The 22,667-nt window shown below is 44.6% G+C and overlaps 1 protein-coding gene across 1 annotated transcript in view; it reads right to left on the bottom strand.

Annotated features, from left to right (window-relative positions):
• Window positions 1–2,520: 2,520 nt before the first annotated feature.
• Window positions 2,521–22,667, bottom strand: part of LOC115469892 (shootin-1-like) — a 174,803-nt gene continuing 154,656 nt past the window's right edge. Inside the window, exon 17 of the mRNA XM_030202648.1 lies at window positions 2,521–2,815. Within this exon, the coding sequence (XP_030058508.1) occupies window positions 2,602–2,815 (214 nt within the window). The 3' untranslated portion in view covers window positions 2,521–2,601. The remainder of the gene's footprint in view (window positions 2,816–22,667) is intronic.

Here is a 22,667-nt window from a genome sequence, read left to right as displayed (position 1 = left end):
TGTGTGAAGGCGCTGCACGGGCAAGAAGAGCTGATCGGTGATCAGTACTGCCTTCTCCGCTGTCCCTCTGTTCTTCCTGGGCCCGCCCTCCTCTGACATGGGTAACTTACATCAGAGGAGGGCGGGCCCAGGAAGAACAGAGGGACATCGGAGAAGGCAGTACTGATCACCGATCAGCTCTTCTTGCCCGTGCAGCGCCTTCACACAGAGGTGAGAGGTGCTGCACGGGTCAGTAAAGCGGAGGGGGGGTCCAGTAGAGGGGGGAGCGGCAGCGACGAGCTAAGGGGGCGGGGCATGGCGGGAGGCGGAGCTTGGGAGAAAAAGAAAAACAGAGTCAGGAAGGGAGGGGGACCGGGGTTGCTAAACTTTGGTTTTTTGTTTTTACTTTTTATTTAACACATGCGGAAGCGGGGAGCAGCGCCGACCTCGGGGGGGGGGGGGGGGGCAAGGGCGTCCATACAGGATGCCCTGACAAGCGCCTTTGCCCCTTTTATTTTCCACGTCGTTTTTTTTGTTTTGGGTTTTGACGTTTGTGGCATGCGCAAGCTTTACAGGCAGATTAACGATGGGGATTACACTTCTGTAATACATTCGATTTACAAATACCGAACCAAACATGTGGGACTTCTGTTTTTAGTGCATTCTTCGTTCTTTCAAATTCGGTAAGGACTTTTACGTTTGTGATTTTTTAACGTATGGTTGTTGCATCTGGGCCAGTGCCAGGCAGATTTTACGATCTGTGTCCAGCAAATGACAAGACAGATTTGGACAGGCTGGAGTGAGCTTGCCACAGCAATTTCAGTAGTGGGAACGTAACGACAGAGCCGGGTGGACTTCTACGGTCTATGTCCCAGAAACACAATGATCAAGTATGTAATCTCATTGTTTATTTTAATCTTGAATTGATAATGAATGCATCAGCTCCTGTGAACCAAAAATAATCCAACTTCTCAATATATAGCTGTTAAACAACATTGTAAAAGAGATTTATGGAAAAGTTTTTTAAAATTGCATTTTACTGAAACAATTTTTTCTAGCTAAGGGCCAGATGCACTAAACTTAACGAGCCCTTAACGAGCAAGTAGTAAATCCTGGCTTGAACTAAAGACTTATTTCCGACGACGGTAGCAGCTAACGAAAACGGAATGCAGATGAGCAAATTGTGCAGAAACCCTATTGTAATGAGATGCACTAACCTTTTCCGATTGCCTTAACGGTGGAAAACACCGGAAAATCTAACGAGAGGTCTTACCTCTCGTTGGGGCTGCGCTGGATTGAAAAACTGCTATAAAAATAACAACAACAACAAAAAATTGCTCTGCTTCAAAAAAGCCTTCCATTTTGGCCGTTTTTAAAACAGCTGATATTGGAGAGAGCAGTTGAAAGTGTCCATCACAAAAAAAGCCTTCCATTTTGGCCATTATTCACACCCAAATTATAAAAACGTCCTTTTTGGCCGTGTTTCACTCAGCTGAGAGACCTGGAAGTCTCTGAGCCAATCACAGCGTGCTTAGCTCTAAACGCACTGTGATTGGCTCAGAGACTTCCAAGTCTCTCAGCTGAAGCACAACCAAAAAGGATGTTTTTACTATTTGGGTGTGAATAATGGCCAAAATGGAAGGCTATTTTTGTGATGAACGCTTTCAACTCACTCTCTGATATCAGCTGATCAGGTGAGCGGCAACGTCTTCGGGTGGCACAGAGGCGTATTTGGCATGCGCAGAGCAGACAGCATGAGTAGCTCATTTGCATTCCCTTTCCTTGATGCATAGCTGGTTCCCTACGGATTCCCATGGAATTCGGTAGGGAAGGGCTCTAATGACGACTTTAGTGCATCTTGCCCTAAGTCCTTTACTTAGGTAATCCTGCCTCAAAAAGAAGTACTACATTTTTGTGCCCTTAGGTGAGCAGTGTCTGAGTCAAAGTGAAAAGAACTAAAGTATTCCTCTTTAATAGTTAAATTAGCAGGACTAAAAGGTTACAGTGCATTCAAGTACATCACCACCTTTAACAAGTACCATCAACAAGAAAACAATCCATGCACTGCCTTTGTAACTGTTTGCCAGGGCACACGAAATATTGCCATTTCTGATTAAAGGAAAGATATAATATAGCTCAGATTGACGGTTAAAACAAGACTTGACAGATTGCTGTTAGAATATTAAGGCCGTCTTTACAGAGGGTCTAATTTACAGGTGCACCTCTAAAAGGAAACTCTCAAGGACTCAACCCCCCCCCCCCCCCCCCCCCCCAGTTTTAAGTATGGGCCCAATAAAGAGCAAGCACTCATGAAAGCCCAAATTAAGCATGCATACCTCCTATCAAAGAAATCTGAGAAAGCATGTTTTAAGAAAGTGCAGGTCCAGAGGAGTCTCATTACAAACAGTCCAGTAGCCAAAAAGAACATTTCCTGAATAGTGTAATAACTTTAAAAGAAATGTTTTAACGTAAAAAGAGTTCAAGACGTAGGAGCACCTGGAGACACTGAAGAGCTTCTCTTTAACGCATCTGGGTTGTAACTTTTTTTTTTTTTTGTCTTAAGGTTTTGGTGCTTTTGAAACGAGAATACATTTCTCTGGTGCTTTTCAGCAAGATACAGACTTAGCACTCTGGGCTGTTGGTCTTAACTTTCTCATCTTCGGGGTTTTCCTTCCAGATTGGCATCTCTCTCTTATCTTCTGCTTCAGTTGCTTTGACCAGCTGATCGGTAATATTTGCCTTATTGGTGGAGGCATGATCAAATACTATCGGCAAGGGCCCAGTTTGTCCATTATGGCGACACTTTTCTTTTGAGAATTCAAAGCTATCCGAAGACCTAGAAGGAAAGGAAAATAGTGAAACGGAGTACAGTTGTCTTACACATTTCTAGAACTGGAAGACAATGTCTTGTTTGTATGCTCCCTTCTACCGAGGAAGGAAGGAGTAGTGGGTGGGGCGCCTGCGAGAAGCAAATTTCATCACGCTAAAATGATCATACTCTGCTGAAAGTCAGCCTCTTGGTTTTCAGGCAGTGGCATACGGTGGGTCTCCTAGGCCTGAGGACCAATATTTACATTTCTGCCCCCTCTGCTTGACAGCAACTGAGAGTACAGCAGGCTCAACATTTCGCTATAGCTACTCTTCCTTCCACTAATGCCTCTCCTGCCCATGCAGCTCACAGCTAGTGATTGGCAGATTTCTACTGCACACCAGCAGATAATTACATTACATTACTTCTTATATTCCCATCTACCCGTTGCTTCCCAAACCTGGTCCTGGAGGCCCTCCAGCCAGTCAGGTTTTCTGGCTACCCACAATGAATATTCATGAGAGAGATTTGCATGCACTACCTCCATTGCATGCAAATCTCTCTCATGAATATTCATTGTGTGTATCCTGACTGGCTGGGGTGCCTCCAGGACCACCAGGTTTGGGAACCAGGGCCCAGATGCACAAAACCTAACGAGCCCACAACTTGCGTTTTAAACTGGTTCCAACCAGTTTAAAACGCAAGTAGTTCACCCCGGGCATGCACTAAGGGCATTTTCCCTGCCACGGTAGCAGGCAACGAAAACGGAATGCAAATGATTGAAAAAGCTATTATAATGAGCTGCACTACCGTTGCAGCCCATTATAATGAGATGCACTACCGTTTTTCCGATTCCCTTACCGTAGGAACCCTAACGAGATGTCTGACCTCTTGTTAGGGCTCCTGTGAGGGAATCGGAAAGGAAAAGGGCCCCCAAAAAAGGTAAAAAAGAAAAAAAAAAAAAGCAGGGAGCGCATGTGAGGGGCGTCCTTTAAGGACGTACTCTCCCTGCGCTTGTGAGAGACGTCTTTTTTTTCGCAGTTTTTTGCTCTGCCGGCGCTCGTGTTTTTTTTCCCCCTTCTATTTAGTCTTCGCCGCGCCACTTACCCCTCCACAGCTAAATTTTTCTATTTTCCTGGTTGCCGGAGAATCTGGACGTCCCTTTAGATTAGGCTCCTCTTCCTGGTCTCTTCAGCCAATCAGAGTGCGTTTCGCTGACAACAGCCAGCTAAGCCCGCTTTGATTGGCTGAAGAGACCAGGAAGAGGAGCCTAATCTAAAGGGACGTTCCGATTCTCCGACTCAGGTACCGAAGGACTAGAGAATGCAAGTGAGCTACAACGAGTAGCTCATTTGCATTCCCTATCGTTGATGCATTCCCGTTCCCTACCGATTCGCTATGGAATCGGTAGGGAACGGGAATTACCAATGTCTTTAATGCATCTGGGCCCAGGTCCATAGAGTTCAATGCAGATCACAACAAGAAGCAAACAGGCAGACCCTGTGAATTGACATCAATTAATTCACATAAAGAAAGTTAACACATACTGATAATAAAACTTCTTAAAAAGAAAAGTTTTTAGAGCTTTCCTAAAAAGAGATAAGCTCTGAATTTTTCTCAAATGTGTAGGAAGAGAGTTCCATAGCAAAGGGGCCTGACACATAAGCCTAGCAGAATAAATGGTCTTACTTTTCAATTTGCTAGGACTGGGATAGTGAAGTAGTAAGTTATTCTCAAGGCCTCCATCTTTGTTAGCCATTTGAACTCAACCGAGCAAGTATTCTGGAGTTAGTCCATGAAGAAACTTATGAACTATGATGCAAACCTTAAATTGAATTCGAGCCTCCACTGGTAACCAGTGGAGGTCACGGAACCAAGGGAAAACACTCTCATACTTATGAGCAGAAAAAATTAATTGTGCAGCCATGTTTTGAATAGTCTGAATCTTCTGCCGAAGTCCTTTTTGATAACCTGCATAAATGATATTACTATATTCTCAAACAGATAAAAGTAAACTTTGAACAACCAAGCTAGAAGTATGGGTATCAAAGCAATTGAATATTCTGTTTTCTTGTCAAGAAAAATTATTTCGTAATGAGTAAATTTACCTGTGAATCTAAAGCCAGAGTACCTGATAAGAGTAACACCAAGGATCCTAATGTTTTCTTTGAAAGTGAAGTATGGACTAACTTCCATATAGTTGTAGACTGCCCTAATAAAAGAAAGTTTGTTTTATCCTTGTTAAGCTTTAGGCCATGAGTGAATAGAAAACCAGCTTAGAGAAGCATCTGGCCCGCCATACCACCAGCCCCTTTCCTGCTGTCATTTGGAATCCAGAAAGGTGGGAGCTGAGAAGAGGTGGTGGACGGCACCTATGAGCAGTGGGCACAGAAATGACTCTGTACTTTTAAAAAGTCAGGTTACAGCTCCCACCCGAAATTTGCTTCCTAAAGCCTTAATCATGACCTCCCCACCCTTACCAAGAATGATCCTGTAACTGGCATCATACATTTTAAATATTAAACTCTAAATGAATATTTTAATTTTGGTATCACCTTGATAACAGCAACATAAATTCCCTCCTGTGCCAACTGTGCACTGTATTATGAAGTATTAGAAAACCTTACAAAAAAAAAAAAAAAAAAAAAAGAGTACTCAGAATCTGCAATGCCAGGACTTAAACAGCACCTACCACCCTACCTGTAAAAAGATAGTGCTACAAACCCATTAGGAAAATAGAACACTATACCTCTATTCAAGAAATCTAGACTGCACCAACTTGACATTTCGTCCTTTAGATTGTAAGCTCCTTTGAGCAGGGACCGTCCTTTTTGTTAAATTGTACAGCGCTGCGTAACCCTAGTAGCGTTCTAGAAATGTTAAGTAGTAGTAGTAGTAGTAGAACAAGCAGACAAACTGTAGGTTAGCAGAATTCCTCAGTCACAGATGCAAAACACAGAGTGGCCTCCGCCAAATACACAAGGGGCACAAATTAAGAAATTAAAAATGTAGACAAAATCTACACTGGAATCCCCAGGAAGTCAAAGTGTGCCTGCAGTGCAAAATGGGAAAAACAGAAACAAGTTTTCTCTTGAACTGAGCAAAAATAAAAGGGACATGTACAGTTCCCAAAGCTGACATATTCCAATTTACTCAATTCAAAATAAAACCCATTTTTTACCTCTTCTTTCTAGGCATTTTATTTTGTCAATTGTGTTGGATCCGGTTTCTGTTTCCCTCTGTCTTTTCTTAACTGTTTACAATGTTGCCTGCTGTTTTGCTATTTTTCTCTTTCCTGTCTTCTTCCATTTCTCCCCTGCATCTGTCTTTGGCATACTTCTTTTTTCTTTATAGCATTTTCCTCCTTTCTTTTTATTTTCTGCCCTTCAAATTTCACATCTCTTTCTTAAGACCTAAATCTCCATCTTTCATCTTTCCATGTACTTCTCTCACCTCCCTCCTAACACCCACTTCTTCCCCTGCCCCCTATTCTCTTTTTATTGACTTCTCATTGCCCCATATTCACCCCTTTTCTTTCTTCTCTCTCTCCTCTCCTTCACCAGCCCCAGCAACTCTCCTGTCTCTAGTCCCTTTCTGCTATCCAGTCTGATTATCCCCTTTCACCACCTGCACGTATTTCCACCCTCCCATCACTCATCTCCTTGCCAGCCCACCCCAAACCTCCCACATTATTCCAGCACACTCAGCAACTCTCCTGACTCTGCCCTCTCATCCATCCAGCATTTTCCCTCTCTTGTCTCCTTTCTTCCCGAACCTGCATCTCCCCTTTGTCTCTTCTGACCCTCATTCATAGTAACATAGTAGATGACGGCAGAAAAAGACCTGCATGGTCCATCCAGTCTGCCCAACAAGATAAACTCATATGTGATACTTTTTGTGTATACCTTACCTTGATTTGTACCTGTCCTTTTCAGGGCACAGACCGTAAAGTCTGCCCAGCACTATCCCCACCTCCCAACCACCTGCCCCGCCTCCCACCACCGGTTCTGGCACAGACCGTATAAGTCTGCCCAGCACTATCCCCGCCTCCCAACCATCGGCTTTGGCACAGACCGTATAAGTCTGCCCAGCACTATCCCCGCCTCCCAACCACCAGCCCCGCCTCCCACCACCGGTTCTGGCACAGACCGTATAAGTCTGCCCAGCACTATCCCCGCCTCCCAACCACCGGCTTTGGCACAGACCGTATAAGTCTGCCCAGCACTATCCCCGCCTCCCAACCACCGGCTTTGGCACAGACCGTATAAGTCTGCCCAACACTATCCCAGCCTCCCACCACCCTTTCTATTTTCTCCCCTGCAAATGCCACCAATGTTCCATTTCTGATCCTGGCCTTGAAACTGTAGCCCAGACACTAGAGAAAACAGAAGCAACTGTGGGGACTTGAGTACATGTGCAAACTCAAAGCCTGCCACATTTCTGCGCACTGACACACTTTCTGTTTGATGGGGCAGGAATGTAGCAGGCTGAGTGCAGGCATGGGCTCAAAAGTCCCATGCTTACTTCTTTTTTCACCTCTTGGCTAATCCTCCAGACTTGCAAGGCTGGTGGCTTGGTACATCACTGTGTATGGACCAGGAACAGCTGCAAGATCTCTCTTTAGAGCTGTTGGCCAGAGGGCCTTCAAATACCAGGATGCAATGTTGATGTTGGGAGAGGGGTTTTAATAGCCACAGACTGAATTACAGTATATCCTACTTGAAAGTAATTTTTTCCCGGGCTTCACCCTTTCTCTGCTAGGGGTTTTCTTTTTGGAACTGTATAAAAATTAAGGCTAATTTGTACAGATGGAGTACATAAGTACATAAGTACATAAGTAGTGCCATACTGGGAAAGACCAAAGGTCCATCTAGCCCAGCATCCTGTCACTGACAGTGGCCAATCCAGGTCAAGGGCACCTGGCACGCTCCCCAAACGTAAAAACATTCCAGACAAGTTATACCTAAAAATGCGGAATTTTTCCAAGTCCATTTAATAGCGGTCTATGGACTTGTCCTTTAGGAATCTATCTAACCCCTTTTTAAACTCCGTCAAGCTAACCGCCCGTACCACGTTCTCCGGCAACGAATTCCAGAGTCTAATTACACGTTGGGTGAAGAAAAATTTTCTCCGATTCGTTTTAAATTTACCACACTGTAGCTTCAACTCATGCCCTCTAGTCCTAGTATTTTTGGATAGCGTGAACAGTCGCTTCACATCCACCCGATCCATTCCACTCATTATTTTATACACTTCTATCATATCTCCCCTCAGCCGTCTCTTCTCCAAGCTGAAAAGCCCTAGCCTTCTCAGCCTCTCTTCATAGGAAAGTCGTCCCATCCCCACTATCATTTTCGTCGCCCTTCGCTGTACCTTTTCCAATTCTACTATATCTTTTTTGAGATACGGAGACCAGTACTGAACACAATACTCCAGGTGCGGTCTGAATTGTATAGTTGGAGTTTCTTGTCTTGTTATATGTATATTTTATCTTGTATTGGTTTTATGCATTTTGTATTTTAGTAAGAAGCTGTCTCTATGAACCAGATTCTATTCATGGCACCAGATAAATCGGCTCTGAAAAAATTTCCACCTATGTGCATTCTATAAACAGTGTTAGATTTAGGTGCTTTTTATAAAATACTAGTAAAAAAGGCCCGTTTCATTATGAAATGAAATGGGTGCTAGCAAGGCAATCCCCCACCCTCCCTCGCTGTCTCGCTCTGTCCCCTCAGAGTTCCAGACCCCCCTCCCACCCTCCCTTCCAGTTCAAAGCCACCCTCCCTCCCTGCCTTCCTCCCTCCCTCCCAGTTCAAGGACCCCCTCCCTCCCACCCACCCATTTCAAGGCCCCCTCACGCCCCTCCCACCGAATTCCAGACTCCCCCCTCCCTCCGATTTCAACACCCCCCTCTGTGTTACGGACCCCTGGACCCCCCCCCCTGCCGCGACCCCCTTGACCCCCCCCCTTCCCGACGAAAACACTCCCCTGCCACCGTCACGTATCTGTGCTGACGGGGGACCCCCCAACCCCCGACAGCCGAAGTTCTCTTCTCGTCTGTGCCGGCGTGTTGCTTGCTGAATGATCATCTGTTGAAGTTTCTGTGCGTGTGTCTGATGTCAGATGCACGCACAGAAACTTGAACATGTCACCGCATCGAAAGTATAAAACAGCACACATTATATGCAAGAAAAAATGTTTACGATGCTCAGTCGTGAATTCAGATTCCAAATTTAGGTACATAAAGGAAGCACATTATAATTGCACATATTATTCAAGGAGAGAAAACTACATTTAAACATTTAGATTTTTATGCAGCAATTTGCTACAACTGTGCATGTGCTTGATACATGCCGCCACTACTGCGCAAGTTATGTGCGCGTGCATCCAGCCCCTTCTTCCTGACTGCCGCACAAGTTGTCCGCATTTAAAATTTGCATATAATTTATTTACTGTACCACTACGGTATATTTTCACTGTAATTTCACGGTGCAAGCCTGTCCATATGCGGCTCTACCGTGAATGTCTCTGTATCAGTTCCACAGATTGCTGGTGGCACTTTGGTTGAGTGTTGTTTTATGGTCCATACACTCCTAATCATCTGTGCACCTTTAAAGTGAATGGCAGAGTGTTTAAACAAAGCAAGCGCCCCCATGTGGTGGTGGTAAGTACTGTTACCTTACTGGAAACATGCTCTAATTGCTCCAATCAATTTGCCAGAGCGTGCACGCTGGGCTAATAATTTGAAGTTAACTCTGCTCTAACTGCCTAGATATTGTAAAATCAAAAGCGGGAAACGCAAATTTGGATAAATACTGAAAGAGCCACAACAATCTGCATGAACCAGCACCACCTTCTTTCCTCTTCACCCACAGGGTGACAAGTAAGCAACTGTAATTCAATCCAGAAAAAAAGCCTCAGAGGCGCAGCTGTTAGCTCAGTCCAGTGGAATCAATCTTATGAAATGAACACACATGAGAGTCGGGAAGAGCCATCAACATCCAGAAGGTTAGAGATTTCTGAGAAACTTGTCTCTCGTCTTCAGGCTCCCCCCCCTCCCCCTCCCCCTCCAAAAATATTTTGAACATAATACTTATTGTACCACTGCAGCAAAAATATATTTTCTCAAGGATTACACAGAGTATCTTTACGAGGATGGGGATGCGGGAGGGGAGATCAGATTCCCTGTGCTGCAAATGTGGGGCTTTGATACTTAGCCTTGTTCAAACTGTAACTTCTCCTGTCCCATTGTATCTCACGGTCTGTTGTTACTTATCTAAAGTTGTTCTGTCGCCTTGCTTGAAGTTCCCCTTCCCCTTATAGTTTTTGGGTATGTAAACCACTTAGATTTCTCTTGAAAATTCTGTGGTATATCAACGAACCTTGAACCTACTTGACAATGGACTTAGGAACGTGGTGGCTATAAACTCAGGCTGGGCAGTTTATAAGTTGGACAAAATCTGACTAATTTAGCTATTTTCTTTGTGTAGTTACATGCCCAATGTATGCTAAGTTTCTTTCCAAGCAATTTTACAGTAACAGAAAACTTTTAAATACCACAACAATTAGTGTGTTATAGAATGCGACCTTACTTATAAACAGCGGAACAATTAATGAGTTATTCTATGAAACCGTTACCTCCACAATGCTGATTGTTAACACTGAAAAAAAAATGGCAAAGCAATAAATGGCAAGTTCTTTTTTTTTTTTCCTTCTTTCTTTCATTTTTTTTTTGTGTTTCTTTTTTACTTCACTTCTGGAGGTAACTATCTTTCAAATTTCAACAGCTGGACTATTTAACAGAGTCTGGTGAATCAAAGAATAATTCTTTAGCAGCCTCACAGTAGGGCGTCTACATTAGTGCATGGCAGCGCGCCAACAACTGATGCACAGCCAAAGAGTTTGAACTCTTAGATTTCATTTACAATAGGAACGGATAAAACGGCAATCATATTTACCACCTTCAAGGAGAGAAAAATGAAAAATGTAAATCTGTCAGCTTAAAGTAGTTTACTAGAAAAATCCGAGGAGTTGAAGTCATTACTGTGTTTTGGGAGTTTTAATACCTGGACCCAGTATCTGTGGTGCCTTTCAGATTTTTAAGTGACCCTCGAGCGCAGCCGTAAGACAACACTGACACATTCGCTTGGAAACAATGATTAGCAACTTCATCAGCTGTTACATACTTTCACAATCTTATTTAGTCAGATATTGTTCAGGGAAGAATCATCTCCTTTTTTTTTTTTTTAAATCGCCGACGCAAACCCAAAATTTAATTGAAAGGGTCAAATGCACTATGGAAACAATTAATATACTTTAGCAATAGGCTGAAACTAAATTATATTCCACTAATGAACTGATATTCTAGGAATATTCCTCTTGTTGCCCAAGATCATCTGTAACACTAAATGTCTACCTTCTAATATATTTCTACCTTTCATGATGTATTGTAAGCCACATTGAGCCAGCAAAGAGGTGGGAAAATGTGGGATACAAATGCAATAAATAAATAAACAAACCCAAATACAGCACCGTTCATTAAACAATAAATGTATTTTAGCATTCAGTTCAGTGAGGCACAATATCACAATTCTTCCGAATGATAAGAGGTATTTCTTTTGCTTCTCTCTCCTATAAACAAAATAATCTATAGAAATTTGCTTTTTTGTTGTTTTATACTTTTTTTATTGGAGTAATTTAATACATTTTTGACTAGCTTTTGAAGGCCAGAAGTCACAGCTGGGAGACTAAAAAGACAAAATGACTATTAGACATAGGGCCACCTGCAGATTAAAAGAGAAATCATCTTCTTGTATTTATGTTTTGCTTTATTTCTATTTATTACCTTTGCAATGGACTAACCACACTCGTTTAAAAAGGAAACCAGCGGAGGTGACCAAAATAGGTACAATCCACCGAGGTGCACAATTCTCCTTTATTAAGTGTCTTTAAATGACTCAACATGGACTGTGTTTTGACCTATTAATCTGCATCAGGAGGTTGAAGATCACACTTTCAATGTTACACTCAAAATTCAAGCATAGGGACGCCCGATAACTGGATGCGATGAATAACTCTGATCTTGTTCAATTACAGAAACACCAGTGTTCCATAAACTCAAGCGCACCACTAAAATACTCCATTAAAGTACATTAATGCTGTTTTCTATGTGTAATTGCAGGCACTGCCCTACATACTCGGAAGAAAATATATGGGCATGTCTTCTTCATGTCTGAAGGGTTTTGTTATAAAACACACAATAATAAAAAACGTTGAATATAAAACATGCAACAGCTACTTTCTCCTCTTAGAACCCACTTCTCTTCCAAAAGGAAACTAATACTAAAGACTAAAATTAAGAACTTAAACTCTCTTGAGTAATCTCTTGTTCAGTTAATTTTGTTGTTTAAAAGCTCAATTGTCCATGTATGAACAGTGCAAGGAAAACCTTTCTGGCTGTGTCTTGCTGAGTGGCTGAGACGTTTCCTGCAGTGTCAGTAGACATTTCCATGTTTCTAGGATTACAACAGAGGAGGAGGAGAGCAAATCCTTTAATTGTTCAAGATCATCAGATTAAGCTGTACCCTCTGTGGGGCTCATTCTGTTCAGGAGTTCTCTCCTTCCCCAAAGCAAATGTTTGGTAAGTGCTGAGAACACCAAGCTATAAGGACCACCTTCTGGATCATTTAAGGAGTGTTTGAGAAGAGACTCCGATTCCACCCAACTCAAAACCGCTTCAGCTGTCTTACGGAAGGTGTATGAGTGTCCACATTTACTTTCCAGCCAAAATAAATATTTGAGCAAACTATTGATTGAGCATTCTCCTTGAACGATGTTCTGCATCTACCCTGTGCAATCTGTATTGTGGCATTTTCCCATAGGTTTCTCACACACACCTTTTGCTAAACGTATCAAGGCAGCACTGCGGAAACAACTGTAGAACTTGTAATGGCAGAAATCGGCATCCCTCTGGTAGCTGTAGGTTGACAGTGCGGGTAACCTATCACCCACGTGTCCACTCACTGGCAGTTTCACGCTACAGCACTTACGCACTCCCTTATAGACGTGTATGGTTTAACAAAGTAGTCGTATAGCTGAGAAAATACAAAGTTGATTACCTGTAGCAGGTGTCCTCTGAGGCTATAACTCCTTAGTGATAGGTGGACACTGGCACGGTACAAATTGGCCGCCGCTGCACACTGAACAGAAGATTTCAGCGTATTATCTACAATGACACATAGATCTTTTTCTTGGGTGCTGACCTCCAAAGTGGACCCCTTCCATCTGTCATTACTACAAATGAATGGACTAGAACAGGGGTTCCTAAGCAGGGGTGCAAGGTCAAACGAGGTGCAGAGAAGAGTCTTGAAATCTAATAATTTATTGAAACTTTCCAGCCCAAGTGAAGGCAGATATTAGGACAGTTACTGGTAGTATAACTGTAAACTGTAATTGTAGTGACGTGATAGCAGTCAGCTCTGTTAACAGCTATCAGCAACATATGTAGCTACAGTCCGTAGTCACTACTGGACACGTGGTTTACATAGTAACATAGTAGATGACGGCAGAAAACGACCTGCACGGTCCACCCAGTCTGCCCAACAAGATAAACTCACGTGTGTCACTTTCTGTGTATACCTTACCTTGATCTGTACCTGTCCTTTTCAGGGCACAGACCGTATAAGTCTGCCCAGCACTATCCCCACCTCCCAACCACCCGCCCCGCCACCCACCACCGGCTAAGCTTCTGGGGATCCCTTCCTTCGAAGGAGGATTCCTTTATGTTTATCCCACGCATGTTTGAATTCCGTTACCGTTTTCCTCTCCATCACCTCCCGCGGGAGGGCATTCCAAGCATCCACCACTCTCTCCGTGAAAAAATACTTCCTGACATTTTTCTTGAGTCTGCCCCCCTTCCAATCTCATTTCATGTCCTCTAGTTCTACTGCCTTCACCTCTCCGGAAAAGGTTGGTTTGCAGATTAATACCTTTCAAATATTTGAACGTCTGTATCATATCACCCCTGTTTCTCCGAAGGGGTTGCAAGGTTTTCATTCATCCATTAAAGAGGCGCAGGAACCAAAATAAATTAAGAAATCCTGGACCAGAGAAAAAATAGGAAAGGTAGGAAACATTTATGAGTATTTTACAGATTTAATGCCTTTTTTGTCAAGTAATGAGATTGCAAAATGTAACGAACACTTCATCATAGGACAGAATCTCTGCTTTCTTGTTGGTTACAGTGTATCTTGAGTACAATGAAATCACCTGTAAAACAGTGTAGGACATGTTGTTGTATACAACCGTCCAAACTCATCTTGAACCACTATGGCACGATCCCATGCATTATCCTAAATTAAATCAGATCCTTCATATGGTACTTTGTGCTCCATAAGCATAAAGGAATCCTGTGCCGAAGGAATGGATCCTCAGGAGCTTAGTCAAGATCGGGAGGCGGGGCTGGTGGTAGGGAGGCGGGGATAGTGCTGGGAAGACTTATACGGTCTGTGCCAGAGCTGGTGGTGGGAAGCGGGGCTGGTGGTTGTGAGGTGGGGATAGTGCTGGGACAGACTTGTACGGTCTGTGCCAGAGCCGGTGGTTGGGAGGAGGGGCAGGTGGTTGGGAGGCGGGATAGTGCTGGGCAGACTTATACGGTCTGTGCCCTGAAGAGCACAGGTACAAATCAAAGTAGGGTATACACAAAAAGCAGCAAATATGAGTTATCTTGTTGGGCAGACTGGATGGACCATGCAGATCTTTTTCTGCCGTCATTTGTTGGTACTGGAGGCTTTTCTCTTTCTCTGCATAAAATAGGGAATCGGCACCTCCAATTAGTAGCGCAGTTCTTCTGCTTTCTTCGTTACCAGAGTGCATGGTTTTCACGCATCTGTTGAGAACAAGAATTCTCAGATGACATTTTCAATCTGTAGTCCATTATCCAGGTCCCGCGGGAACAGGACAGGGACACAGAAAGAACCTGCGGGGACGGGGTGGGGATGGAGACAGAACCCACAGGGGCAGGGACAAACTTTGTCTACTACTACTACTACTACTAACATTTCTAGAGCCCTACTAGGGTTACGCAGCGCTGTACAGTTTAACAAAGAAGGACAGTCCCTGCTCAAAGGAGCTTACAATCTAAAGGACGAAATGTCAAGTTGGGCAGTCTAGATTTCCTGAGTAGAGGTGTAGTGTTAGGTGCCAAAGGTGACCTTGAAGAGGTGGGCTTTGAGCAAGGATTTGAAGATGGGCAGGGAGGGGGCCTGGCGTATGGGCTCAGGGAGTTTATTCCAGGCATGGGGTGAGGCGAGGCAGAAAGGGCGGAGCCTGGAGTTGGCGGTGGTGGAGAAGGGTACTGAAAGGAGGGATTAGTCTTGAGAGCGGAGGTTACGGGTGGGAACGTAAGGGAAGATGAGGGTAGAGAGGTAAGGAGGGGCTGCAGATCGAGTGCATTTGTAGGTTAGTAGGAGAAGCTTGAACTGATCAGAAGCCAGAGAAGTGACATGAGGAGAGGGGTGATATGAGTATATCGGTCCAGGCGGAAGATAAGACATGCAGCAGAGTTCTGAACGGACTGAATGGGGGATAGATGGCTAAGTGGGAGGCCAGTGAGGAGTAGGTTGCAGTAGTCAAGGCGAGAGGTAATGAGAGAGTGGATGAGAGTTCGGGTGGTGTGCTCAGAGAGGAAAGGGCAAATTTTGCTAATGTTATAGAGGAAGAAGCGACAGGTCTTGGTTATCTGCTGGATATGCACAGAGAAGGAGAGGGAGGAGTCAAAGGTGACTCCGAGGTTGCGGGCAGATGAGACGGGGACGATGAGGGTGCCGTCAACTGAGACAGACAGTGGAGGGAGAGGAGAAGTGGGTTACAATAAGCTCGGTCTTGGCCATGTTCAGTTTCAGGTGGCGGTTGGACATCCAGGCAGCAATGTCGGATAAGCAGGCCGATACTCTGGCCTGGGTTTCCACAGTGATGTCTGGTGTGGATAAGCTGGGTGTCATCAGCATAAAGATGATATTGGAAGCCATGAGATGAGATCAGGGACCCAGGGAAGAGATGTAGATTGAAAAAAGAAGGGGTCCAAGGACAGATCCCTGAGGAACTCCAACAGAGAGCGGGATGGGGGTGGAGGAAGAACCATGAGAATGTACTCTGAAGGTACGATGGGAGAGATAAGAGGAGAACCAGGAGAGAACAGAGCCCTGGAACCCAAATGAGGACTGTGTGGCAAGAAGTAAATTGTGATTGACAGTGTCAAAAGCGGCGGATAGGTCGTGGAGGATGAGGATGGAGTAGTGACCTTTGGATTTGGCAAGGAACAGGTCATTGCAGACTTTAGATAGTGCCATTTCTGTCGAGTGTAAGGGGCGAAAGCCGGATTGAAGTGGATCAAGGGTGGCATGAGAGAAGAGAAAATCAAGGCAACGGCTGTGAACGGCGCATTCAAGTATCTTGGAGAGGAAGGGTAGGAGGGAAATGGGGCGGTAGTTGGAGGGACAGGTAGGGTCAAGTGATGGTTTTTTGAGGAGTGGTGTGACCACAGCATGCTTGAAGGTGTCAGGGACAGTTGCAGTGGAGAGAGAGAGGTTGAGGATATGACAGATGGGGGGGGGGGGGGGGTGACAGTAGGAGAGATGGTGTTAAGTTGGTGGGGATGGGGTCAGAGGAACATGTGGTGCATTTCAAGGAGGAAAGAAGATGGGCGGTTTCCTCTTTGGTGATATCAGGAAACGAGGAGAAGGAGGCCTTGGTTGGTTGGTTGAGGGAGTGGGTTATAGGGTGAAGAGGAGGAGATGGTTTGGTGGTGAATTTGAGGTTGATCTTCTGCACCTTGTCGCGGAAGTAGTCAGCCAGTGATTGAGGAGAGAGTGAGGGGGGGGGGAGTGGGAGCGGAGGGCACTTTGAGGCGGGAGTTAAGGGTGGCGAAGAGACGACGAGGGTTAGAGCTGAGGGAATTAGTCAATTGGGTGTAACAGTCCTGTTTGGCGAGGAATAGGGAGGACTGGAAGGAGGATAGCATGAATTTGTAATGAATTAAATCAGTATGGGTGCAAGATTTCCTCCAGAGGCGTTCAGCCGATCGGGCGCAGGAGCGAAGGTATCGGGTGCAAGGGGTCAGCCAGGGCTGGGGATTAGTGCGCCTTGTGGGACGGGAGATGGATGGTGCAAGGGTGTCCAGAGCAGAGAGTGGCATTGTAAGTGGAGACAGCCTTGTCAACAGACTCAGAGGACATGACAGAAAGGAGGAGATTAGAGATACTAGAGGATAAGGTGGGAGGGTCGACAGCCTGGAGATTCCTGGAAGTAGTGGTTAGTGTTGGGCGGGACTGAGGGGGAGGGTGATAAAGAGTGAAGATGATCAGGTGATGGTCAGAGAGAGGAAGAGCTGAGGCACAGAAATTGGAGGATGAGCAGGTAGAGGAGAGGACGAGGTCCAGACAGTGGCCAGATTGGTGAGTAGGGGTGGTGGAGCTCAGTTGGAGGTTGAAGGAGGAGGTTAGAGTGAGGAACTGAGAAGCGTACGAGTCGGATGGGTCATCAGTGTGTATGTTAAAGTCTCCAAGAATGAGGGATGGGGATGATGGCTCAAGAAAAATGGAGAGCCAGGCATCGAAGTCGGTAAGGAAGGAAGAGAGGGACTTGTCAGGGGGGGGGGGGGGCGGTAAATGACTGCAACTCTGAGTGGCAGCGGGTAGAATAGACGAATGGAGTGAACTTCAAAGGATGAGTCCCCATGTCATTATCTAGTGCTCAACAAAGCCTTGGACAGAATTAAAAAAAAAAAAAGGTGAACAATTTTGCTCCTTTACAACTACAAGAAAGTTGAGACATATGATCAGCTGAAAATTAGGCTGGGGAAGAGGAAAGATAGGTGAAGAAGCTTCAAGGCTCTATGATCAGCTTGGTTAACCACTGGGGAAGTTTTACTGACAGGCCTATGTCCTTGGGGACAGACTCAAAAAGATGTCAGGAAGTATTTCTTCACGGAGAGGGTCGAGGATGCTTGGAATGCCCTCCTGAGGGAGGTGGTGGAGATGAAAACGGTAACGGAATTCAAACATGCGTGGGATATGCATAAAGGAATCCTGTGCAGTAGGAATGGATCCTCAGAAGCTTAGCCGAAATTGGGTGGCGGAGCAGGTGGGGGAAGAGAGGTTGGTGGTTGGGAGGCGAGGATAGTGGAGGGCAGACTTATAAGGTCCGTGCCAGAGCCGGTGATGGGAGGCGGGACTGGTGGTTGGGAGGTGGGAAATACTGCTGGGCAGACTTGTACGGTCTGTGCCCTGAAAAAGGCAAGTACAAATCAAGGTAAGGTATACACATGAGTTTATCTTGTTGGGCAGACTGGATGGACCATGCAGGTCTTTTTCTGCCGTCATCTACTATGTTACTATGTAATTCATTTGCTACTTGAACATCGCAACCTTACCCTGCATTCAATTTAAATTATAAGCTTTTTCAGGCAAAGAACGGTCCTACTTTCTTGGTCAGACTATATACTTGCTTTGCACAGAGCTGTATATAACCAATGCTAAATAAAGATAAAAATAAATTAGCTGGGTAGTATTTTGTTCACTTTCAGAGGGAAAATATGATTTCACAGCTGCATTTCAGCTTTAATGCTGACTAAATCAATATTGGGCATTTTAAAGAAAAGAGAATATTTGTCACTATAGATTTACTTACATTTTATGATTTACTCATATTACCGTAGTAGCTGTCAACCTTAAACAACATCTCTCATGTTTTTCTACTACCAACTAGTCACAACAGTGGATGCTTAGCATTTGCTTCTCTCTTCAATCTGGCTCCCCCCAAAAACTATGAGGCCCTTTTACTAAGTCGCGTAGGCGCCTATGCGTGCCAAACTGGAGTTCCCGCCTGGTTACCTCGTGGCCCTCGTGGTAATTTCAATTTTGGCATGCGTCCGAAAAATGTTTTTTTTAATTTCTGGCATGCACCAGCTACACGCATCAAGTGGCGTTTGACGCGCGCAGGTCATTTCCGTCTGGTTACTGTCTGAGACCTTACCACTAAGTCAATGGCTGGCAGTAAGGTCTCAGACCCCGAAATGGACACGCGGCAATTTTCATTTTGCCGCACGTCCATTTTCGGCAAAAATTTTTAAAAAGGCATTTTTTGTAGGTGCGCTGAAAAATAATTCTATGCGCACTCCAAATCACACGCCTACACTACCGAAGGCCATTTTTCACTGCACCTTAGTAAAAGGACCCCTATGTCTGTAATCAGATACAAACAGAGAAAGGCTAAGATGGACCCTTAAGAGGTCATGTGACCATAAGCATAAGAACATAAGCACCGCCATACTGGGAAAAGACCAAGGGTCCATCAAGCCCAGCATCCTGTCTCCGACACTGGCCAATAAACGGAGCAGATCATTGACAAACAAAACGTAATTTATTAATAGAGACCAATTGAAATATATATACACACACACATAAACAGCCCAACACAGGCCGTGTTTCGCCCAACAGGGCTGCTTCAGGGGCTACACGACAGTCCTTCAGAGATAAGAGACTGTCGGACTGACTCCAAGTCAGCATTCTATGTTTTGGCATCTCTGATTCAGCTGTTTTTTCAAATCAAGGTGATCTTCTGTATATTTAATTGCAGGACATTCTATATTTGTCCATTACACTTGACAGTTTTGTTTGTCAACTATCTGCTAAGTTTATTTTCCATCTTGGAGTTTGCAGACCGTCTGCCTTTGTGCTTTCTTGGATCCGACAGTGGCCAATCCAGGCCTCAAGAACCCGGCAAAAACCCCAAAACAAAACAAAAATTTAAATTAATAATGTTCAATGGACATTTCCTTCAGGAATCTGTCCAAACCCCCTTTAAACTCAGCAATGCCAACTGCTGTCACTACATTTTCTGGCAACGAGTTCCAGAGTCTAACTACGCGCTGAGTAAAGAAAACCTTTCTCCTATTTGTTTTAAATCTATCATATTCTAGTTTCATCTTGTGTCCCCTGGTTCTCTTATTGTTAGAAAGTGTAAACAAACGCTTCACATCTGTTCGCTCTACTCTGCTCATTATCTTGTAGACTTCTATCATATCACCCCTCAGCCGCCTCTTCTCCAAGCTGAAGAGCCCTAACCGTCTTAGCCTTTTCTCATAGGTAAGTCCTCCCATCCCTTTTACCATTTTCGTCGCCCTTCTCTGCACCTTCTCCAATTCCTTTATATCTTTTTTGAGATGCGGCGACCAGAACTGAACAAAGTACTCGAGGTGCGGTCTCACCATGGAGCGATACAATGGCATTATAACATCCTCGTGCTTTGTTTTCCATCCCTTTCCTAATAATACTCAACACATTCTGTGCGCTTTCTTAGCCGCCGCAGCACACTGAGCAGAAGTTTTCAACGTCATCAACGATGACTCCCAGATCCCTTTCTAGATCTGTGACTCCTAACGCGGAACCTTGCATGACATAGCTGTAGTTCGGGATCCTCTTACCCACATGCATCACTTTGCACTTGTCAACACTGACCTTCATTTGCCACTTGGACGCCCAATCCCCCAGTCTCGCGAGGTCCTCCTGTAATCTTTCACACTCCTCCTGCGACTTGACGACCCTGAATAACTTTGTGTCATCTGCGAATTTAATTACCTCACTAGTTACTCCCATTTCTAGGTCATTTATAAATATGTTAAAAAGCAGCAGTCCCAGCACAGACCCCTGAGGGACCCCATTAATTACCCTTCTCCATTGCGAATACTGACCATCGTAAATGAACTTGTGAATAACGTTATGTAGCAGAACTGCGCTCCCAGTGTCCACAACATTCTGCTCCTAAGTTGAATCCTAATTTCAAAAATGACATAATAGTTGGTAGACTTTTCATCCACATGGCAGGAGCCATTCTGGAGGACACTATTAGAGGGGCTTCCATGCAAATACTCAGGGTCTTCCTCCCACAAGAAATCCAAAGGGTAAGGAAAGGCTGACTGAGACTATAACTGGGGAGCATCACAGTAGGGCCACTGAGAGACTGAGCCGGGCCCGGGACAAGGCTGCAGCCGTCGCTGCCCCACCCTCCCTGATCGCTGCTGCTGCTGCTCACCGTAACTGTTAAGTACCTTGGCTGGCGGGGATCCCAAGGCCCCGCCAGCAGACGAGTTCGTCCTCCAGCGCTGCTCTTCATCCTTCTGCTGCGTGGCCTTCCCCTGCGGCTGCTTTTTCTCTCAATATTTGGTAACGACAGAAACCATGTGCGCTGGGGGGGGGGGGGGGGGGGGGAATTACCACCGGACTGCTGTGGTAGTTCCTGTTTGGATTGTGGTAAGCCCTCAGTAGGCTTAATGCCGCTTAGTAAAGGGCTCCCGAAGTTACATGTGCAAACATTACGTGCTAGTCGCACAGTTGAGTGCACAACTTCTTAGAATTAGGGGACTCATTTACGTGAATGTAACTCGCCTTGGAAAAAGGCAGAAGATCCGTCAAATCCAACGTGGAAGATAAAACAGGTAGATCTTGTAAAAAAATAGTTAGTTTTTTTTTGTTTTTACTCTTACGAAATGCCTCCGTGTGCATGAGCATACAGTGTGTACTTTGTTTTATTTTCTGGACCAGACTGGGCGAAGTTTGTTCTGCCCCTGACGCAGCCAATATTCCTGGAAAACATGGCTACATTGGAAACACATGTTTGATAACCTGGGAACTTTCTACTGAATAAAAGACTGTGTTTTTTTATATACATATATAAAATCTGCCTCTTTGTTTTACATTTTACCTTAGAAAAAGGAAGAAAATGATGCTTAAATAAATATTTTTTTAAAAATTGAAATAATTTTCACTTTTTTATAGTCTGATCCCTGTAAAAACCACTGTCTACCATGTCTTTCACTCGAGCCCACGTTGCTTTGAAGCAAGCCTTGGGAGCGTCAAGCGGTAAAGCTTAGAAGTCAATAAATCGATATATTTACATTAGCAGTTTAAGCAGGTAAATTAAATGATGTATCTTTTCAGGTCTCCAGTCAATGCACAAGCTGGGAACCAAATTGAGCTTCACATCAGCTTTTGTGGCACATAACAACTGTGACTGTTAGCATCGGGATTTCTTTCTCTGGCAATTCACCACGCATTCTGCAGACCTGGGGCTCACTGTTAGTTTCTTTCCTTCCCTGTAAATGCAATTTTCATCCTGTTTTTATTTTTTTGGAGGGGAGGGGGGAAGGGGAAGAAGAAGGAGAGCAAAGTTGGAATAAAAAGCCAAACTAAACAAGACAGAAGCTGCGGCACGTTCCGATAGAGTTATCTATTTAAAATGCTTAAAAAATAAATCCACAGGTTTACGAAGCAGCAGCAGTTGCTCCTCCAGCGGAGCTGGTCCGATTATTCATGCTAAATTAGCTGTTAACTAAATTTAATCAGGAAGGTGGGGGGGGGGGGGGGAGGGGGCGGAGGGAGGAGAAAGGGAGTGCACCTTTCCCTTCTTAGATGCGTAAATGATATTTGAGATCGAAATAAGAGAGGAAAAAGGTGACCTGAGAAGATTTGCTCATGACACAAAGGAACTAGTTAAAACTATGAACACTGAAAGGTGTAGCAGCATTTAATAACAAAAGGTCAGTGACTTTTGAACCCCCTTTCCCTTCAAAAACGAAGACCCGAATTTAATTTCCATCCTTGCCCGGACGTATTCTTCCTCTCGTCCTCCTCCCCATTGTCAACGCGGAGACAAGAATAGGTGCTGCTGTAGAACTGGTTATTATTCTTTTTGAAAACGCCGGAAAAGAACAGGAAATCACAGGTTTAATTAAGCGTGATTTGAACATCGCCCTCCAGGTGATTTGTCTCACAAGCTTCCTGGTCCTTGCATGACGAGTGGCCAGACAGGCCAGGTAAAGCCC

Source organism: Microcaecilia unicolor, chromosome 5 (assembly GCF_901765095.1).
Source record: "Microcaecilia unicolor chromosome 5, aMicUni1.1, whole genome shotgun sequence".
Taxonomy (NCBI): Eukaryota; Metazoa; Chordata; class Amphibia; order Gymnophiona; family Siphonopidae; genus Microcaecilia; species Microcaecilia unicolor.
Note: the sequence above shows the minus strand (reverse complement) of the source record. Positions and strands in the feature narration are given on the sequence as shown.